This window comes from Anneissia japonica, unplaced genomic scaffold (genome assembly GCF_011630105.1).
Source record: "Anneissia japonica isolate Jap-2015-1 unplaced genomic scaffold, ASM1163010v1 scaffold695_len1296351_cov181, whole genome shotgun sequence".
In the NCBI taxonomy this organism is placed as follows: Eukaryota; Metazoa; Echinodermata; class Crinoidea; order Comatulida; family Comatulidae; genus Anneissia; species Anneissia japonica.
The window spans coordinates 36658-55077 of record NW_022740852.1 but is presented as its reverse complement, the minus strand read 5'-3'; the positions used below and the strand labels follow the sequence as shown (position 1 = coordinate 55077).

Here is an 18420-nt window from a genome sequence, read left to right as displayed (position 1 = left end):
GTGGCGGAATGACAGTAGCGGAATGACATTGGAATATTGCTATAATTTACTGGTGATTCTTAAGTATATTAACAACACCCAAAAGCAGCATGTGAATTTCCACAAAATTACAGATGTTAATGGTCAATCTGTTTGTATATTGAAGCATTAAAACCTCACAAAGCATCAGTTCTCTGCAGCAGTTAATGGCATTTTGGTACTCGTGCGATCTCAATGACAAAAAAATAACAAGTGATGCAGTATTCTTTTTGCATAAGAATACATTCGTCACTGGTTTGTGAGCCAATAGCAAGCACTTAAAATTAGTAGGTGAAGTAAAAACCAACCATACAAATTTAAATACGTTGTTTATTATAAGTAAATTTATTTGATTAACAAGTACCTCTTTGAAGCAAAGTTTATTGGAAGTTTATGAGAAAAATACACCTCGCCCTTTTCCCATACCTAAACTTGCATTTGAACAACAAAGTTGATCCAAGCTTCAATTATTGTTTATTTGTATCATTTAACCATTGAAATTTGTTAATCCATTTGATACTTGGAAAAGAAGTTGAATTTTGTTGCAATCTTCGTGGGTAGCATATTTTGGTAGCGGAAATACACGTCATTCCGATACTACATTTGGTAGCGGAATCACGTTTTTTAAACCTTTATTTCTAAAAATATAAAAAAAATTTATTTAAAGCCTATTATTTTCTGATATATCTATTGGTAGTCTATTATCACCTGTACTTTCATTTTTGAAAAATCAATACTTTTGGAGAAATTAAAAAAAAAATCACTTTTTTGGTAGCAGAATCACATAAATTAACCAAATTTTTTAAAAAACAAAAAAAATAATTTATTATTTAAAAATTATAATTTTCACCTTTCAAAATGATAATAGTACCTATTCTTTTGTAAAATAACATGAATTTAGAATTTTCCAACATATACATTCTGCATAATAATTGTATTTAAGTAAGCTATTTTTTACTATATTTTAAAATTTAAAAGTACTATGTATTTGGATCATTTTTTTCACATTTTACCATTGAAATACCAAAATATTGATTTCAGATCTTAATTCTATATAAAATGAGCTTTAGTTTGATACCAAACTTGATGGGATTTGATAAGTATAAAAAATTACAAAAAATCACTTTGCACTATGAAATTGCCCAATTTCATTGTAAAGGCTGCATCCATACATACAGTATGCAACAATTGTAACTAACATTACCGTATGCTTCCATGTTATCAATCAAATGAGCTTATTCATTAAATTTTCAAGGGTTCATGGAAAGATGGCATTTCATTTTGGGCCCAGAAACCAGACACACTGGATCATAATTACAAACTATAGCCAGTGTGGTGCATGCTCAGTGTTAAGGGTAAAAGTTACTGGCTGGAATTGTACTTGTATAATCAGTGAGGGCTCAATGGTAACTTTGTATTTTTTTCCAGATGAAATGAGTGGTCTCACCACAAAAGAAGATGCATCGTTGGTGAAATCATATCGAGATATTTACCACATTAGGCCAAAGTCAAAATTTTTACAAAATTTTAATTTTAGTGTTTTTGAATAACTTCTTGATACTTTTATTTTATGATTGTGTACTTTATAAGTGAATTATTACTAAAACAGTGTTCTCTGCACACATTTTCTAATTCTAGCCCTATTATTTGGACATTTTAGTTTATTTTTTAAGCCAATTTTCTAAAAACGTGGTTCTCGTACAGTACACCAAAATTTGAAATGCTCACATCTGGCTCAAATGTGATATAAACTCAATTTTTGATGCAACTCATTTTGTGCGCGAGACCTTAGAAATATTAATTCCCAAATGAGCTATTAAGGTTGTATTTTATCTATACCAAAAATAATTAATTACTGTCTCTTTTTTTTTTTTTTTTTTCAGGTGCTAGTCTTGTTTGATTTTATATGCCAAAAATAATTAATTACTGTCTCTTTTTTTTTTTTTTTTTTTCAGGTGCTAGTCTTGTTTGATTTTATATGCCAGTAACTGATTAACTCTAGAATAGATATCTGCTTAAGTTGGAATGTCAGGGTTTGGACGTGGGGGTCGAGGAGCTGCCTTGCTCAAGCTCCTGGATGAACCACGTCGCCCCGGTGCCAGTAGTAGCCCAAGGCCAGAGCCTGTAAAATTCCATAGTAATGGTGATAGCAGTAGGGTAGGCCCAGTGCCTTCCCGTCCTAAAGGAAGAGGGTTCATGTTAGCTGCATTAGGACAACAATTAACAGGAAAAGAAGAATCAAATGGAGGTGAGCAAAATAATATGTTTAAATTGCTTGTGTATTCCTTTAAATTTTTGTTGTAACCTTCGAATTGATTGCCATATTTGTTATAGTTTCAGAACCCAGAATGCCAAGTGGTAAAGGCGATTTTGAACCAAAGTCCTATGGAAGAGGATTTTCTCCAATTGGTAAGAATTAAAAATGTATTGTATTTTGTAAATTATTATTGATCCAAATGTTGATATTAATGTGTTGCAGTATAATGCTGTTTATTTATATAAGTACGTAACATCTCCCAATTACATACCCCTCTGTCCGAACAGAGTTTGCAAATGAGAAAATTTGTAATTCAGAGAGTTCAAATTTCAGCACGTCAGTGTGGTGAGAGTAGGCCTAGGCCTATGCTACAAAGTACAATTCTTGCCAACTAAACACAAAAAATGACTTGGATTTTACTGTTTTCTGGAACAGAATAATACTAAACAGAGCTAAAGTTTCCTGTTCTCACTGTGAAGTATTCATTTGAAGTGATTTCTAAATGAAAACATCACCATATAATGGCCAAAATGAGTGTTGTTATTCTTTTTATAAATAAGGTGAATCCATGCGAAAAGTGTTCCCTCATGATCAAAAAGAGAGATTTACTGTACAGTATGCCTGAACAAGCATGCACAGTTCAAATGTAATATACTGAAAATGATTGATATTTCTTGCTTTAAACTTAATTTCATATCACTTTATTGTTTGAATCTTTCTTTCTTAGCTGATATAACATTTTATATTATTTTACAGACTTCTAAATACAATTTTAAGTGTTTTTGTAGTTAAAAACGATCATTCGTAATGACATCATTAAATGATATTAACAAATATTCAATGATATTAACTTATGTATGATATCTATAAATATTAATTAGGTAATAACATTTTATTGGTCAGTTCAACCCAGTAAGGGATGCTGTATTTCCTAGTACTTTCCTTTGTGTGCCAAATTTACACTTTTCTGGAGAAGAAAAGTCCTACCCAAAATTGACTACCAGACCCATGCCTATGTGAACTCCGTATTTTTACACTCACAGATTGAAATTGCTAATGTAGACAGATGGTTTGCTTTTTAGCATTTATGAGTATAGTAAAAGAAATACATGGCTTAATTTCAGTAAATCAGTGAATTCTATTCTGTTTGTTGGATGGTCAGGAGGTAGTCCCAATCATCCAATACCTTAGGAAGTAGAGTTCACTACTCTACCTCAAACCAGGTTCACAATCAGAATTAATTTCATTGTCAGGAAGTCATTACAAAGTCATGAAGATTGTCTTCTTTGTAGTTGTATATTATTCATTATGCATTTTATATGGACTTTAAGGAGAGAGTCAGCTGTCAAGGGTCTCTGAAAGGCATTCTCCACCTCAAGGTGTGACGTCAAAGCAGTCACCACCACCATCATCTGAGACAGCTGTAGACGAACAAATGAAAAAAATACATATCAGTATAGAAAATAAAGAAAACAAAATTGGAACATGTGGCACAAGGTGAGATTTTAATACGATTATGTAACTTATTTGAGAAGACAAGCCAAACCAGTTGCTCCTTTGCAAATAGTGTTTCAGAGATAATGTCCAAAACATGTTAGGTTTTAAATAAAGCAAGTTTTAATATTATTCATTCTTAATTTATGTTGTTTTTTAATCTTTCATTGTACATTATTCTGAATTTGGATATTTAGTTTTAATTTATGTATGCTGTAGTGTACGAATATTTTTAGTGTTTTTTTCCCCTTTAACTTCACTCCCAACAGTGTAAACACCAACAACAGGTAGCATACAGTAAATACAATATAAAATCACCATGAAAAATGATCAAAAATCACTGTAAAAACATTATTGAAAACAGTATAAAAAACATTCATGATCAGGGATGTCACCATCCTTTTGGAGTGCCGGTCGGCGATCATTTCGCGTTTTCACGGGGGAGGGGGGTCGCTGTATTCGTGAAAGCTCTTAAAAACCAAAAGGCCTAAGTAAGTCGAGCAGGCCTAGGCCCAAGGCTAGCTGACGCAATTTATTTAGGCTAGGCCCAGGTAGGCCTAGGCCAGGCCCAGGTAGGCCTAGGCCAGAATTTGAGGAATGCAACGAAACAGATGAAGATGAGACTTACTGTAGGCCTAATTAAATTCAATAGTTGACATGCTTTGTTTTAGATTAAAAAATAATAATGAACAAATCCCGGCGACAAAGCGTCGATCCGAGTACCCAGCCACATTGTTTGCTGTGATTTCACATGTTTGACGATTACCACGATGAATGTGTATGTCACTGATTCATGTGCACTCATTTATTTTTTTTTTGTCCATTTACACACATTTATATATCAAATACAATTAAAAGTGAAAAACTTAAAATACAAAATGAAAACAAAGTAAAGAAATAAAACATAAATCAGGTTTCGTAAATTTTTAATAATCTTCCTGCCCCGGACCATGCTCTCATAATAAAACACTTGAATGGTCACGATTTCAACTTTAACCTTTGAATGTGTACAGAGCAACCGTGTCATGCCGGCCCACGATGTTCGCTATGATTCAACTGGGCCCAGGCAGTTAAGTTAGCGATGAATAGCAGGGCAGTGCAGTATTTTGTTACAATTAACGTAACCACGGAAACATTTATTGCATTCTTTCTTCTTGTCTTTATCAATTTAGCTTGTCTATTGTGTTTAGGTGAACTAATTATTTTGTTACAATTTGTAAACTGTTGAAATAATAGTGGTGGTCGGGAGCCTGTAAATCCTGGTTGGAAATGTTGAGTGCTGGACGGGCCCGTCCACCGCCTACCAGTGTGGTGACATCCCTGCATGATAAAACAATTTATAACTACATGTATTGTTTTTAACCTTGGAGAACCACTCAACAATGATTTGTTTCGCTTTTTGGTTATCCCGTCGGATTGTTAACGATTGCTCTTTTTTTCTGTGTATTTGTATGTATTTTGAATCAATCTCCCACACCACTCTGTAGCCTGGCCCAAAAATAGAGATGAGGTGTCTAAAAATATCCTTTTGTGTATCAATCATGTAAATACTGTTCAGGGGGAAAAAACTACTGCTTTTGTGGACTGAGACAATGTGTTCATTTGTAAAACTGTTAGTAATTTTTTATTTGGCCTGTATAGAACCTTACTTTCTAGAGCAACTTCATTAATTATATTTTGAATTTTAAAACATTCCTTTACCTATCCTGTGTTTTCTTCTTGGACAATTTTGTCATATTTTATTTTTTCATATTTTTCTATAAGCAAATATATTCTCAAATTGCTGGATAACATAAGAGTGTATACATGAGGTTTTAGGAAGGAGATCTTTAACGAATAAATGACAGACATTGATAATTGGAAGATTGTATCAACCTCCATATTATGATTTGCATTAAAATTAATTTCTCCTGTTTTATTTTTCTCAGAGTGGAGCTATCGGCAAACTACATTCATCTCCGTTGTGAAACTGATGCTGTCTATCAATATGCGGTATCATACGAACCACAGATTGATAGCCGAAATATGCGTGCCCACCTGTTGTACCAGCACAGTGATGTGATTGGTAGTGTGCGGGCATTTGATGGTGCCACTTTGTACCTGCCAATCAAAGTGCAATCTCAGGTAGGCTGTCACTCTTCTTCTTTTAACAGTTGAAATTTCGTCTTACTACACATTCCAGAATTGTTTATTCTACACACTTAGTATTGAAATATTTGCAACCAGCTGATTTTATAACCTAGGAATCTCTGCCACTGTGCAAGCCGCAATGGTTTTTGTAAGTACTGTAAATGCTTGAAGAAACGCCGCATCAAACATGATTTCTTTCGTTAAGCGCCGCTCTTGAATAAGCGCTGTGTCGCTTTATCGATGTATATTACTCTGTGTGTAATCAAACACTTTGAGAATCAGGATTTTAAATACAATGTATACAGAGTGAAAATTAATAAATAATGCAATAAAAACACAAGCATATCTTTATAAACGTTTATTTACAATGACCTAGGACCTATGATTGGCCTACCGAAATAGGTAACATGGAAAGCGCCATGCCAATATTTTTTCATGATATTATCTCGGGACCAAAAATAAACTACCTTTTTAGAGCATATCAACTTGGCATCAGCTCAGTTTGTAAAGCAACCAAATTAATTAAGCCATATACCTGATCTAATGGTTTATGTTGATTTGTTTAATAGGTGTTCAAGTCAATTAGACCAACTGACAAAGTGGATGTGATGGTAAACTTAAAACTAGTCAAAGAACTTCCCCCTGAGGCTTGTATTAGTGTTTATAACGTCATTTTCAGAAGGTATGCAGATTCTTTTAACTAGATATATAGGAAGATTGAAAAATATATTTCACTAGAATAAATTTAAAGCAGAACCCATTTTTTGGGTGTACTTCATAGGGTTCCAATCCATACTGTAACTTGCACCCTGATTTCTAAGTCATTGTTCTATTCATGCTATTTTATTTTAAGTTTATTAGATTTCCATGGCAGTATGCTTTTACTGCTATATTTAAACAAGTTCTACATTTGTTTGAATAAAATATTAACAGTGTTCTCCCCAGGATTTTTTTAAGTTGTAATGGGAAAACCCATGGCAACACCTCGTTCAGCACATAATATATGTATTCTGTGGTGCTGGGAAAAAAAGTTATTTATTTATTTTTATTTTATTTTTTTATTTTTTTTTTTTTTAATTATTTTTTCCATTTAAAAAAAAAATTGAATAGTTACTATATTGTATGTACTATCTCAATCATGTTTTACCTTGAATATCAATGCACCAGCAAACAACACAAAGGTGATATTTAGCTTTAGCAAAATAAAATATATCATCACTTTTCCTGCCTACATAGGGTGAAAAACTAATAGAAAAATGTATAGGGCCTTATACCATCCCCAGAGGAAATTACTTTTAATTTTTTTTAAGGTATTTTATTTTTAAAATTGTAATAATAATTAATAAAATGGTAATTACATAGCAAAGTATTATGCACTTGACACTGTGACTTGTATTTAGAAAAAATAAATGTGTTGATTTTTGTAATATAAATTTTTCAGTAGAATTAATTACAGTGTATTGGCTTAAAAAAATGAAATTTTCCATTCAGTTGGTTGTGTATGTTTATTTTGTTGTAGTTTATTTTCTGTCCTTTAAGTTATAGGCTACTGTACCAAAAAAAATAACTTGACAGATAACACACTATTTGGCTACTGGCTTACAGTTTATCCTTTGTTAATGTCAAATTTACGGAAAGATAGTGTGCATTTCCCTTGTATTTTGAAATTATATATGTAGAGCTTGAGCTTGTGTATAAATAATTGATAAACTGAACATTTACGAGTCATACAAGGTGTATCGGTAAATTTAAGCTGTAACGTAAACTTGTTTCTGAATGAAGCTGTAACAGGGCTGTTACAGCTTATTGCCCTGGGGAGAACACTGATTAAAATAATTTATTTATTTACTTTAATATGTAACTTGTGTAATCATGTAATACTTCACATGTTATTTTGCAGAACTTTTCTAGATATCACTTGAATGTTGAAAAAGCTACTGTAATAACATGCCATGTGTTATTATATAAGTTCTTAAACTGCTCTACAATTTGCAAAAAAAAAGAGAAAAAAAGGAATAGAAACTAGGTTCAATAGAACATTAACCCAGTCAGATCATTCTTGGTAAATTTGAGCTTGATTAAATAATTTTGTTTGTGACTGACCTTGTCTTTTCTCACCATGTGTACTGTGGGAACTTGTGTGTGGGAATGCTTCTCACTACATAGTTAGTTTCTAAAGCAACTTACTTATAGTATAAGACCTAGTGTCAAATAAGAGAAGCAACATAAAAATTGAGTGGTACGGGACCCTGGTGGTGCAGAACCCAGGGGGTGGGTTTGTGGGACACTGATTTTTTTAAAAGTGATTGACTTGTGTTCCATTGGCAATTATGAAAACATGAACAAATCCAGTCCTTCCCTACTGGATATGTTTTTGGCCACCCAGTTGACAGGAAACATTTTTTTTTACAGTACATATGCCTTGTATTTTCAGTTTTACAATATGTGTCCCTTGTATTTTTAGTTTTACAATAATATGTCATAGTTTATAAGTTGTATATCTTTCAACTTTCAGGGTAATGGACAAATTAAAGCTGAAGCAAGTGGGCCGTCATTATTTTGACCCATCCCGGAGTGTGGAAGTTCCACAGCATAAGTTGCAGATCTGGCCTGGATACATAACAGCTATCAATGAGTATGATGGAGGCCTCATGTTACAGACAGATATGTCGCACAAAGTATTATGCTATGAAACAGTGTTGGAATCGATGTGAGTTTAAACAAAAAATTAAGCAGTGATGTTTTGTCAATAAAGACAGCATATAAACTAATGGTATCTGTAGAGATTTAATTCAGGTTTCTTACCTGCAGTGGCCTTAATGGTTGGCAGTTAGATAATTTCAGCATATTTTACAAAAGTCTATATTTTAAACATATGTTATAAGTAAATATAGCACATAAAGATATACAGTACAAATTGTAAAAAAAAATTCTGCACTCAACACTTATCATTTTGTTATAGGACCACCATCATTCAACATAGTCAGAGGAATTTTCGTGAAGTGTGTACACGCGAGCTAATTGGTTCGGTTGTGTTAACACGCTACAACAATAAGACGTACCGTATTGATGACATTGCGTGGGACAAGAATCCTAAGTGTACCTTTACCCTCCACAATGGACAAGAAACATCTTTTGTTGACTACTACAGGTAACTATCATTTTAACTACTAATACTTCATACTGAACTCTAGCCTTGCTTTCTTCATACTAAAGAAATTAGTAATTGTTCTAGGTACTGGATGATGATATCAGAAATATTTGCTGGAGATAGTGGTAAAAGTATGGAAGAGTTTTCTGAGTCTGGAGGATATGACCCTGTGAAAGCATGAAGAAATGGCAAATCCTTTGCCACCTCTGAGGATACAATGCACAAGACATCTCATGAATTTGAAGATATCTAAAATTTTTACCAGTTCCAAAGGCAATCCACAATTCTTCCAGGTTGATTAGATCATGCAATTTAGCTACAGAATTATGTGTCCACAGTTCTAGACATCATTTTTGTTTTGCCACATTTCAACTCATCCAAGACATGAACAACTATTCTAGTGTCGGCCTCCTCATGTAGGCATGGTTGTAGTCTTTCTGTATTTGGTTCCAATTTTGAAAAGACAACACTGTCGCCTAAAGTAGATATAGTGATCTTTGCTTCTGTCTCCTGAGAAACAATTTAACATGCTAAGAAAGGGAAGAGTTCATATTTGTTGTCATCTTTCTTGTCAAACTTTTTTTCAGTTTCCAGGAAGCTGCAAGTTTTAGACTGTCCTTTATTTAAATGTCCCATACAGGATTAAGTTGCAGTGATACATGTGACAGGAATATTTGCTAAGCATATTATTGTTTAAATGTCTTTGATTTCCCCCACTGATAATATATGCACCACTGCTGTACCATCAAGACTTTCATCCATTTAAATGGATGGAGCATTCAATAGATTGGCCTCATTTTTGCTGCTGCATATACGGATGATGGATATTGTTGGTTCTCATGTCTGAACAATCCAAGACTGCCTTCTCTTTACTGACATGCATCTGGCAGTGCACAGTTTTCTTTTACATGCGCATTCATTAGCTCATGACATTGATCCAATCGCGGAGAAAGTATTTCTTGTTTTATTTGAATTGAAATCACCCTGCATTAAATGCATGTTCATATATTTTGAGGCATATGAACAAGTCTCATATGTGCGCTGGCAACCATCATGGATAGTGAACCTGAACCAATGTGAAGAACCAAGGTACCAGTATAGCTAAGCTCTCCATGTACAAGTCAAAATCAGATTAAGCAGAGCCCTCATGAAAGCCTGAACCATGAGCTCCAAGTCCAGTACTAAGCTCCAAAATATGAACATATAGTGAGTAAGATGTATTCTTTCACACCACTCTGTAAAAGAATCTTCAGAGGGCATATCATCTGCATCAAATTGCAGCATCGTACAATGTATGCTCGTCTTTTCAAAATATGTAAAGAGGCAGTGGTTATGTGATGTGCCCTTCCGTCTTTGTCATTAGAACATCTATGAAGGTACATGCTTACCATCAGTTGTTATTTTACCCTGCGCAATTGCATTGGACCATCCACCACCATCTGTGAGGTCAGTAATTGATTTTTGCATGCCTTGTGCCATGAGGCCCTATTTCTAAGTAGGGATTCCTCTATTTCTGACCCATCATTGAATTGATTAGATCATATTTAAAAGGTATTTTGCCAAGTTCATTAATCATGCCAATGTTCCCAGCAAATGAATGATAACTTGTCTTGGGTTGTGTTGGAGGGTTTTTGGAAGGTGAAGAGTTAGGTTATAATAATAAATTGTGCATTTGATTTGTTTCAGACGTTCCTATAACAAGGAAATAAAGGACTTAAACCAACCACTGCTAATAAGCAGACCCAAGAAAAAGGACAAAAACAGAAATCAAGGGGTAGGAATTATCCAATTTACTTTCAAAATGATAGGAAATAATTCATAGCATAAACAATGTATATTTTTTTTATTATATAAAGGGAGGAGAATAACCCATAACTTGCAGCGTCATTGTGCTGAATTGCGTATGGGCGTGGTCTATGACTACTTAGCCGACTGAGAGGCGGTTATATTAGCTACATGTTACATCATTTCACGACAACATTTTACTATAGTACATTTCCTGACTTGTTTCCTGCTTTTATTATTAGCAAGAGGAGGTGATTTGCCTCATACCTGAATTGTCATATCGTACAGGCTTGACCGATGCAATGAGGGCAGACTTCAGAGTCATGAAGGTATGTTATCATTTATGGTAGAGTCAGTCTGTGATGATACCTGAAAAAATATTATTTATTACATTGTATTAAATTAAATTGTATTAGCGCCTTGAGCATTACTGCTGTGGATTTGTGCGCTTTATAAATCTTATTATTATTATTATTGTATTGAATATTTCCAAAATTCTAAAGCTTTTTTAATTCATTTTTTGCTGATTTTTATACTTTTCCCATGAAATTACTTATTTTGATTACTTGTTAATTTAATCACAAAAGTATTTTTGTGATAGTGTTTAAGTGCATTTTAAAGGTTAGCACAGGAGTCTATAAACAAGGATACATTATCACATCCAGTTGCAGTATCAACAGTTGGGAATTACATTAGTTTAGTGGGCATTCGGCGATGAATGTTTTTTAATTTCAATTATTTAATTTGTTTGAGCTTGTTCAATTTGTATTCACATAACATTTGGTATTGCTACTTTTTTAATGTACAAACCTTTCATTTGTTTAGGATCTTGCTACACACACCAGGATCACCCCTAACCAGAGACATTTTGGTCTGACAAAATTTGTTGAGAGACTTTATGGGAATCCAGAAATTCTTGAAGAGTTGCAGAAATGGAACATTCGTCTTGATAAAACTCCAATTAGGGTACATTTTTTTTCAATTTCTTTTTATTTTTCATAGAAAAATATAGTAAATTGATATACAGGAGAACCCCTCAATTACGTACGGCACAGGCCCAGAGCCGTTCGTAATTGCAGGTATTTGTAAAATCGGGGTTGACCCAAATTCCGATATATTTGCACTGGTACTACTTACACTGGGCCCACAGGCCTACGCAGCTAAGTCTGAGGGGACCTAGGCCTACAGTGAGCAGTTTCTAAGCCTTCTGATCCCACTCTAGGCCCCACATAAATTTGTTTTTAATCGGACGTTCTTACCTTCTTAAATACCTAGATTGTGGATTTTACTCCAACACAACTTCCATAGATACTTGTTTATTATATATATTGATCATTCAATAAAACAATCAAGCACTATGTTAACTTTTAAAGCTGAAAACGATGATTAAAAGAGAAGTAAAATTATTAAACACTGAATTTGAAGAGGCCCATTAGAGGGCCTCCTTCACTTGAGAATTACATAGTATGTATGGTATGTTGTGTTGTATGCATGCTAATAACAGTTACAATTCAAGCAAATTTTTTATTTTTTTTAAATTTTTCACTTCACTTTTTATAACGTCGTCACCTTGATTTTATGTTCGTAAAATCGGGATTTCGTTAAATCGGGGTTCGTAGTTGAGGGTTTCTACTGTACATATTAATCTCTAGAATACACACAGATTGAACTCATCAACCTGGAATTTAAAGTCCAGCACCGTCAAAAAGAAATCAAAAGTACTTGTCAATAGCCTTTCTCAAATGTTTTGTCTTTGATTGTTGTGAATAGTTGGAAGGACGTATTCTCCCTAAAGAAAAGATTCACCTGCGTGGCAAGGCCTTCATTCCTCCAATACCTGACTGGGGAAGAGAAGTCTGCAGAGAAAAAGTTATATCTGCAGTAAGTTATTCAGGATCAACCTAATTTTATATTACATCTTTTTTTAATATCAATTTTTGTATGCAGTTATATTTTTGTTTTGTCTTTGACTTTAGAAAATCTTGTTTGGTCCCCAGTTCTATTCCATCTGATGCTTTCCTTGTGTTTTAGCTAATGGACTGAAATTCAAGTTTAAAAAAGGGCACCATTTTTCAAATAAGAATTCTATGCCATTTGTTCTGTGTACAACATGGGCCATTTGCACACGCACAACAGAAGACACTTTTTCATCACCAAAAGAACCCCACTTGAAACAAGTCTTCAGACTTTGGGAATTATTTATGGTGTGATTTACACCAAAAATACTCATATATCCTATGCTCTATGTAAAAGATAATAATGGTTGTTTTAGATTATTTAATTCATATTGTCAATATTAAGAAAGTATATATGGCAGAGACAAGCCAGACCAGTCACTCTTTGCAAATCCTGTTTCAGAGATAATGGCCAAATCATGCTGGAATATCAAAATTTAAAAAATTACACTAAACTAACCTTTACATATCTATATATCATGCTATGCTGTAATTTTCCCATTTTTTAATGTTGAAACAACAATTTTTAACAATTTGGTGATGGTTTCTGCCTGAGAAATGCCCAAAATCATAAACTTTGAAGGCCAATATCTCAAATATGGTTTTTAAGCAGTCGTATGTTTATATGTTGGATTTAAATGACTCTTTTACCATTTTATAGCTCTTATTTCAGTTAACTATGTATTAATAACTGAAAATCAATTTTTGCGACCAGTGACTGGTTTGGCTTGTCTTTGGCTACCTCTATATACTTATATGTCATGTTATGCTGTTTTTTTTTTTACCAATTTTCAATGTTAAAACAACAATTTGGTGTTCGTTTCTGCATGAGAAATCCCGAAATCATAAACTTTAAAGGCTGATTTCTCAAGTATTGTTCTTTAAACAGCTGTATGTTTAAGCTTCTGTAACTTCATAACGAAATGTCGGATTTAAATGATTATTTTACCATTTTATAGCTCTCATTTTACTGTTTAACCTTGTATTAATATCTAAAAGTCGATGTTTGCGACGAGTGACTGGTTTGGCTTGTCTTTGCCACATATATTATGATAATTAACTGTTATTGTATGATTACCATAGTAAATGTATAAATTATGTTAATTTTCAGGTGGACCTTACTGATTGGGTGGTTGTATTTAGCCGCCGTGATGCACAGAGGACTACTGACTTCATCCAGATGATGTTTCAAGTGACGCGTCAAATGGGCATCAACATGTCTGACCCTGTAAGACTCGAGATACCTGATGATAGGACAGAGTCGTACCTTAGGGTCATCAGAGATGCCATTAACCCCAGGGTAAGTTGCTGGGAATAAATTGTTTTATTCATTATTTTTTTATTACCCAGTGGTGAGCATGCATATATTTTAAGACGTTTACAAAAATAATTTGGTGTGCATGTTTGCAGTAAATACACAATCAATTTTGTTGCAAGGGACTTGTTTTTCTTTGGACTTATGCTTATATAAATATTTCAAGTAATGTAGGTGTTATTTTTGTGGGGTAATATTAATTGCTGCGAAGCAGCCAATTCATATTCTTGACAAATTTGACCTCTGAAAGGTCATTGTTTGTCAAAAAACGAGTGCCTAAGACGACTGAAAAGCGGAGTTTCCTTCTTTCGTTCTGCCGGGTAAAATCAATTACTTTAGGCGACGTTTGTAGACTAACCTACTCGTACCAACGTCCGCATGTCGCGCTAGCCTTATCCTACTCTAGGCCTAGACTAGCTAGGATGGTATAGGCCTAGCCTTGAAGACGAAGGTCCCAATGAAAAACAACGTTGCTCTTTGATAGCTAAGATTGTCTATTTAACATCACAATAATTCATTAGGTCCTTCTCTTTTCCGAAGAGTGTACTGCGTTCTTTAACGTGCACATGGGCCATAATGCACACGGGACCAACAGCTTAAACGTCTCATCTGAAAGCCGGTGCGCTAATGAAACTTGTATTTCAGCCCTCTAGCTAAACACAAGGAGAGGCAGCGATAGGAATTGAACAGGGGACCTAGAGATCTCCACGGTTCAGCGCACACACAGTGGCTACCACCAGATTAGCCGGCTGAGCTAAGCTGCTGTTCTATGGAAAGGTAAATTACTGTAGTAGGTATACAGCTTTACCAAATAAAAAAAATAAAAAATGTTTGAAATCAATGGACTGGACCAGCTTATTCAAATATCATTGGTAGCTGGTTTATATCTGTCTCTTATACACATCTAGATGTGTATAAGAGACACCAATGAGAAGTGTTCTAAAATAGACAATGGGTCGTGTCTCATATTATTTGTTATAGTTTTATTATTCATTATTTTCACTTGACTCGCATAAATAATTTTGTTCGAAGAACATTTATATGCAGTTGTACTTCGCAGCACTTCTTGCAATTTGCAATTTCTAGTTAATAGAATTGTTTAGACACACTTTATAACATGAATAGGTAACCTTTTGGTAAGGTATGCTCTATCAAAATATATGTTGAATGCGCTGCAGAGAATCCTTGTAAAGCTGGTGGAATTTCACTGTGCTTTTGTTTGAATGCGAGTGAAAATCTGTCCAAGTATAGGTATTTCACAGTAAAAATGGACAGTTATTTATTTAAACAGGCACATAAGCAATTATTTCCTTTTGATTGTACTATTTAATTGACTTGTCAACAAGGACACGAAGCCCACAAAGTCATGAAAACCTTAGACAATGGGGGCTAGACTAAGAAAGGGAATTCAGGGTAGGCGGTATGCAAATGAATCATATATTCATAGTGTTAATCTATTTCATGGAACATGGCAGGGAAATTGTTGTAAAAGCCTCTGTATTTTACGCCCAAAGGAAGAGGGAAAAGCCGGCCGCATTCAGTCAACCTTGTTATCGGCAAAGGCCAGGTCACTGATGCGCACTGCTCGTGTAAATCTGGGTACCTATAACAAAGCATAGACATCTAGGACTTGGCTCACGTATGTTTCGCGTTTAAACCAGCTGTTTAAGGAAATTAAAATGTCTGAGAAAATGTTTTTGATCACGTGACTAAATGACGCTCGCTGATTAGTCGGTTTATCTGTCAATGAAATCTTATCGAGATGTTAATTGGCGTGCTTAATCGTTAAAAGTGCATAAATTGAAATTTCTTTCAATTTTCCTTTGTTAAGCCATGCATGAGGCAAAACCAGGGTACTGTCGCTAAATGTTAAACTGAGTAATTAGCTTAAGAATGTGGCAGTATTGTATACTTTAGTAATCCTTTTACTCATAACTTTGGCAATAGTAAGTCATTTCAGTAATTGACCTATCATTTTAATGCTTATACTGTTGGGAATACGAATATATTGTAGTACAATTTCTTGTTTTTGTAACTGATGGTTTTGGCATGGCAAGCCCCATATAGCATTCATCTATTATTTTTTCTTTTCAATTTTAAACAGCTGCAGTTAGTTGTCATTATTTTTCCAACATCACGTGATGACCGGTACAACGCAGTGAAGAAACTCTGCTGTTATGAGAGTGCCGTTCCATCACAAGTCATCATCTCAAAGACAATCGGTCAAGCAAACAAACTACGTAGTGTTGTCCAGAAGATTGCACTGCAAATCAACTGCAAACTTGGTGGGGAACTGTGGAGTTTAGACATACCATTGGTAAATGAAAAGCCTCCTATGGTGTATTAATGGGTATTAAATGACTGTATCTTAGCATATTTACATTTTTCAATGATATCCTTGTGTCATTTCCTTGGATTGTTCATTAACTTTAAAATTGCTTTTGGTTTTGTAGAAACGTCTAATGGTGGTTGGCATTGATGTGTACCATGACTCACCAAGAAACAAGAAGTCTATCGGTGCATTTGTTGCCAGTACTAACAAGTGAGTACAACCTCTTCATTTTTTGGTCCACATGATATTTAATAGTTCTGGCTGTTAAATACTTAATGGGCTGTAAATGAGCTGTAAATATTTAGTTCTCCAGATTTCCATTATATGCATGTTATCGCATAAAGCTACATTTACACTAGACACGATAATGACACGACAACATATCATCACGTCGTTTATATTCTTCAACACTGAGCGCATTTTGATCGTGTCTCGTGTAAATGTAGCTTAAGCATGTAAAGCCGGGCACTTACTGCTCCCGACTCTCGTTGGCTGATCCGATTCTATGGAGAGTGAAATGCCAAAACGTGTGTGTAACGGATCATTTTTAATGATGATCCGTTCAGAATGCCACCAACAATCGGCAGATGGTGTCATGACATCTTCTAGTGCTCACATTGAGCAGAGGTGGATTAGTTGGCTGACGGTTGTACAGTAGTGGTCTTACGACTCATTGAATGCTCACCTTAAAACTACCACTACCTCTGCTTACCAATGGTATTATTCATTAGAAGCCTAACTTTTTTAAAGCTCTCTTGTTATATTTTCAGCCTATTGACGCGTTGGTATTCAAGGGTCTGCTTCCAAATGCCACATCAAGAGCTCATTGATGGATTAAGACTTTGCTTCTTAGCAGCAATTAAGAAGTATGCAGAGGTAAGGTCTGCTCTTGGTAGGAATAATTAATTTCTACAATATCCATGTTTACAAGAAAGTTGTTGAAACACGAGAGGCAATTTGTATTTTGTTTGTTAATATTTAGTGTTGATTGAAAGAAAATCTATACCAAGATAAATATGAAATTACCCACACATAAAAACACAGCGTGTAAAACAGAACTTACCACCTTTGTAACAAGCCAGTTTTTTTTTTTTTTTTTTTTAAGGATGTATAAAGACATACGTTAAGCAGAAGCAGGGGGTGTTCTAATATATGAGAAGGATCTTTAGATTTTGTATATTAATTTTTCAATCTACATACAGTATTAATTTCCAATCTTTCTTTCAGTTGAATCATGCCCTCCCGGAGAAAATCATCATCTTCCGTGATGGGGTTGGTGATGGCCAACTGAGCATGGTAGCCGATTATGAGCAGAAACAACTGTCAGAATGCTTTGCATCCTTTGGCGCCAACTACAATCCAAGCCTAGCTATTGTAGTTGTACAGAAGCGCATTAACACAAGGATCCTAGGAACAGATGTAGGTTGTGTTGGATTTTTACAGCCAAGAATAATAATATAAAATGAACTATTAAAAGAATGCCGTTTTATACTATTACAATATGTGTATAGTGGCAGATTCAAAGGGGCGCCAGCCGGCCCGGGTCCCCCTAAATTGTTTGAACTTTTTAGTTCCTATGCATGTAATGCAATAGGAACTATTGTAATCACTCTTGCTATTTCCTATGTTTTTTATTGTGTGTAGTGTGTATGTGTGTGTGTAGACATTTATGCAAATGCGCATGCGTCAAAGAAAAGTTTTCCGACATTTTGTTTCACATCGCGTGTGTGTGTGTGTAGACATTTATGCAAATGCGCATGCGTCAAAGAAAAGTTTTCCGACATTTTGTTTTACATCGCGATGCGAAGATCGATGTGAAGTTTCTGCAGAGTTCAGTCAGGGCTCACGCTAATCGACCGGAATGTTGGCATGGATGAAACTATTTTGGTTTTACGGCAAAAAAATCATCTGCTGTAGGCATAGGTATTTTGAAGAAGGCCTAAAATAAAACTAAAATGTTTTAATACTTGCTGAAATACATCG

The 18420-nt window shown here is 34.5% G+C and overlaps 1 protein-coding gene across 3 annotated transcripts in view; it reads left to right on the top strand.

The window, feature by feature from the left end:
* The window catches only part of LOC117118366 (piwi-like protein 1), a 29761-nt gene that overhangs the window by 7556 nt on the left and 3785 nt on the right, over nucleotides 1-18420 (top strand). For all 3 annotated transcript variants that reach the window (XM_033262944.1, XM_033262942.1, XM_033262943.1), the window contains 16 exons: nucleotides 1974-2266; nucleotides 2353-2427; nucleotides 3607-3772; nucleotides 5698-5893; nucleotides 6469-6581; nucleotides 8415-8609; nucleotides 8862-9050; nucleotides 10737-10824; nucleotides 11078-11164; nucleotides 11661-11801; nucleotides 12606-12716; nucleotides 13902-14090; nucleotides 16210-16422; nucleotides 16559-16647; nucleotides 17208-17313; nucleotides 17665-17856. In XM_033262944.1, coding sequence (XP_033118835.1) covers nucleotides 2044-2266; nucleotides 2353-2427; nucleotides 3607-3772; nucleotides 5698-5893; nucleotides 6469-6581; nucleotides 8415-8609; nucleotides 8862-9050; nucleotides 10737-10824; nucleotides 11078-11164; nucleotides 11661-11801; nucleotides 12606-12716; nucleotides 13902-14090; nucleotides 16210-16422; nucleotides 16559-16647; nucleotides 17208-17313; nucleotides 17665-17856 — 2373 coding nt within the window. In that variant the 5' untranslated portion in view covers nucleotides 1974-2043. The remainder of the gene's footprint in view (nucleotides 1-1973; nucleotides 2267-2352; nucleotides 2428-3606; nucleotides 3773-5697; nucleotides 5894-6468; nucleotides 6582-8414; nucleotides 8610-8861; nucleotides 9051-10736; nucleotides 10825-11077; nucleotides 11165-11660; nucleotides 11802-12605; nucleotides 12717-13901; nucleotides 14091-16209; nucleotides 16423-16558; nucleotides 16648-17207; nucleotides 17314-17664; nucleotides 17857-18420) is intronic.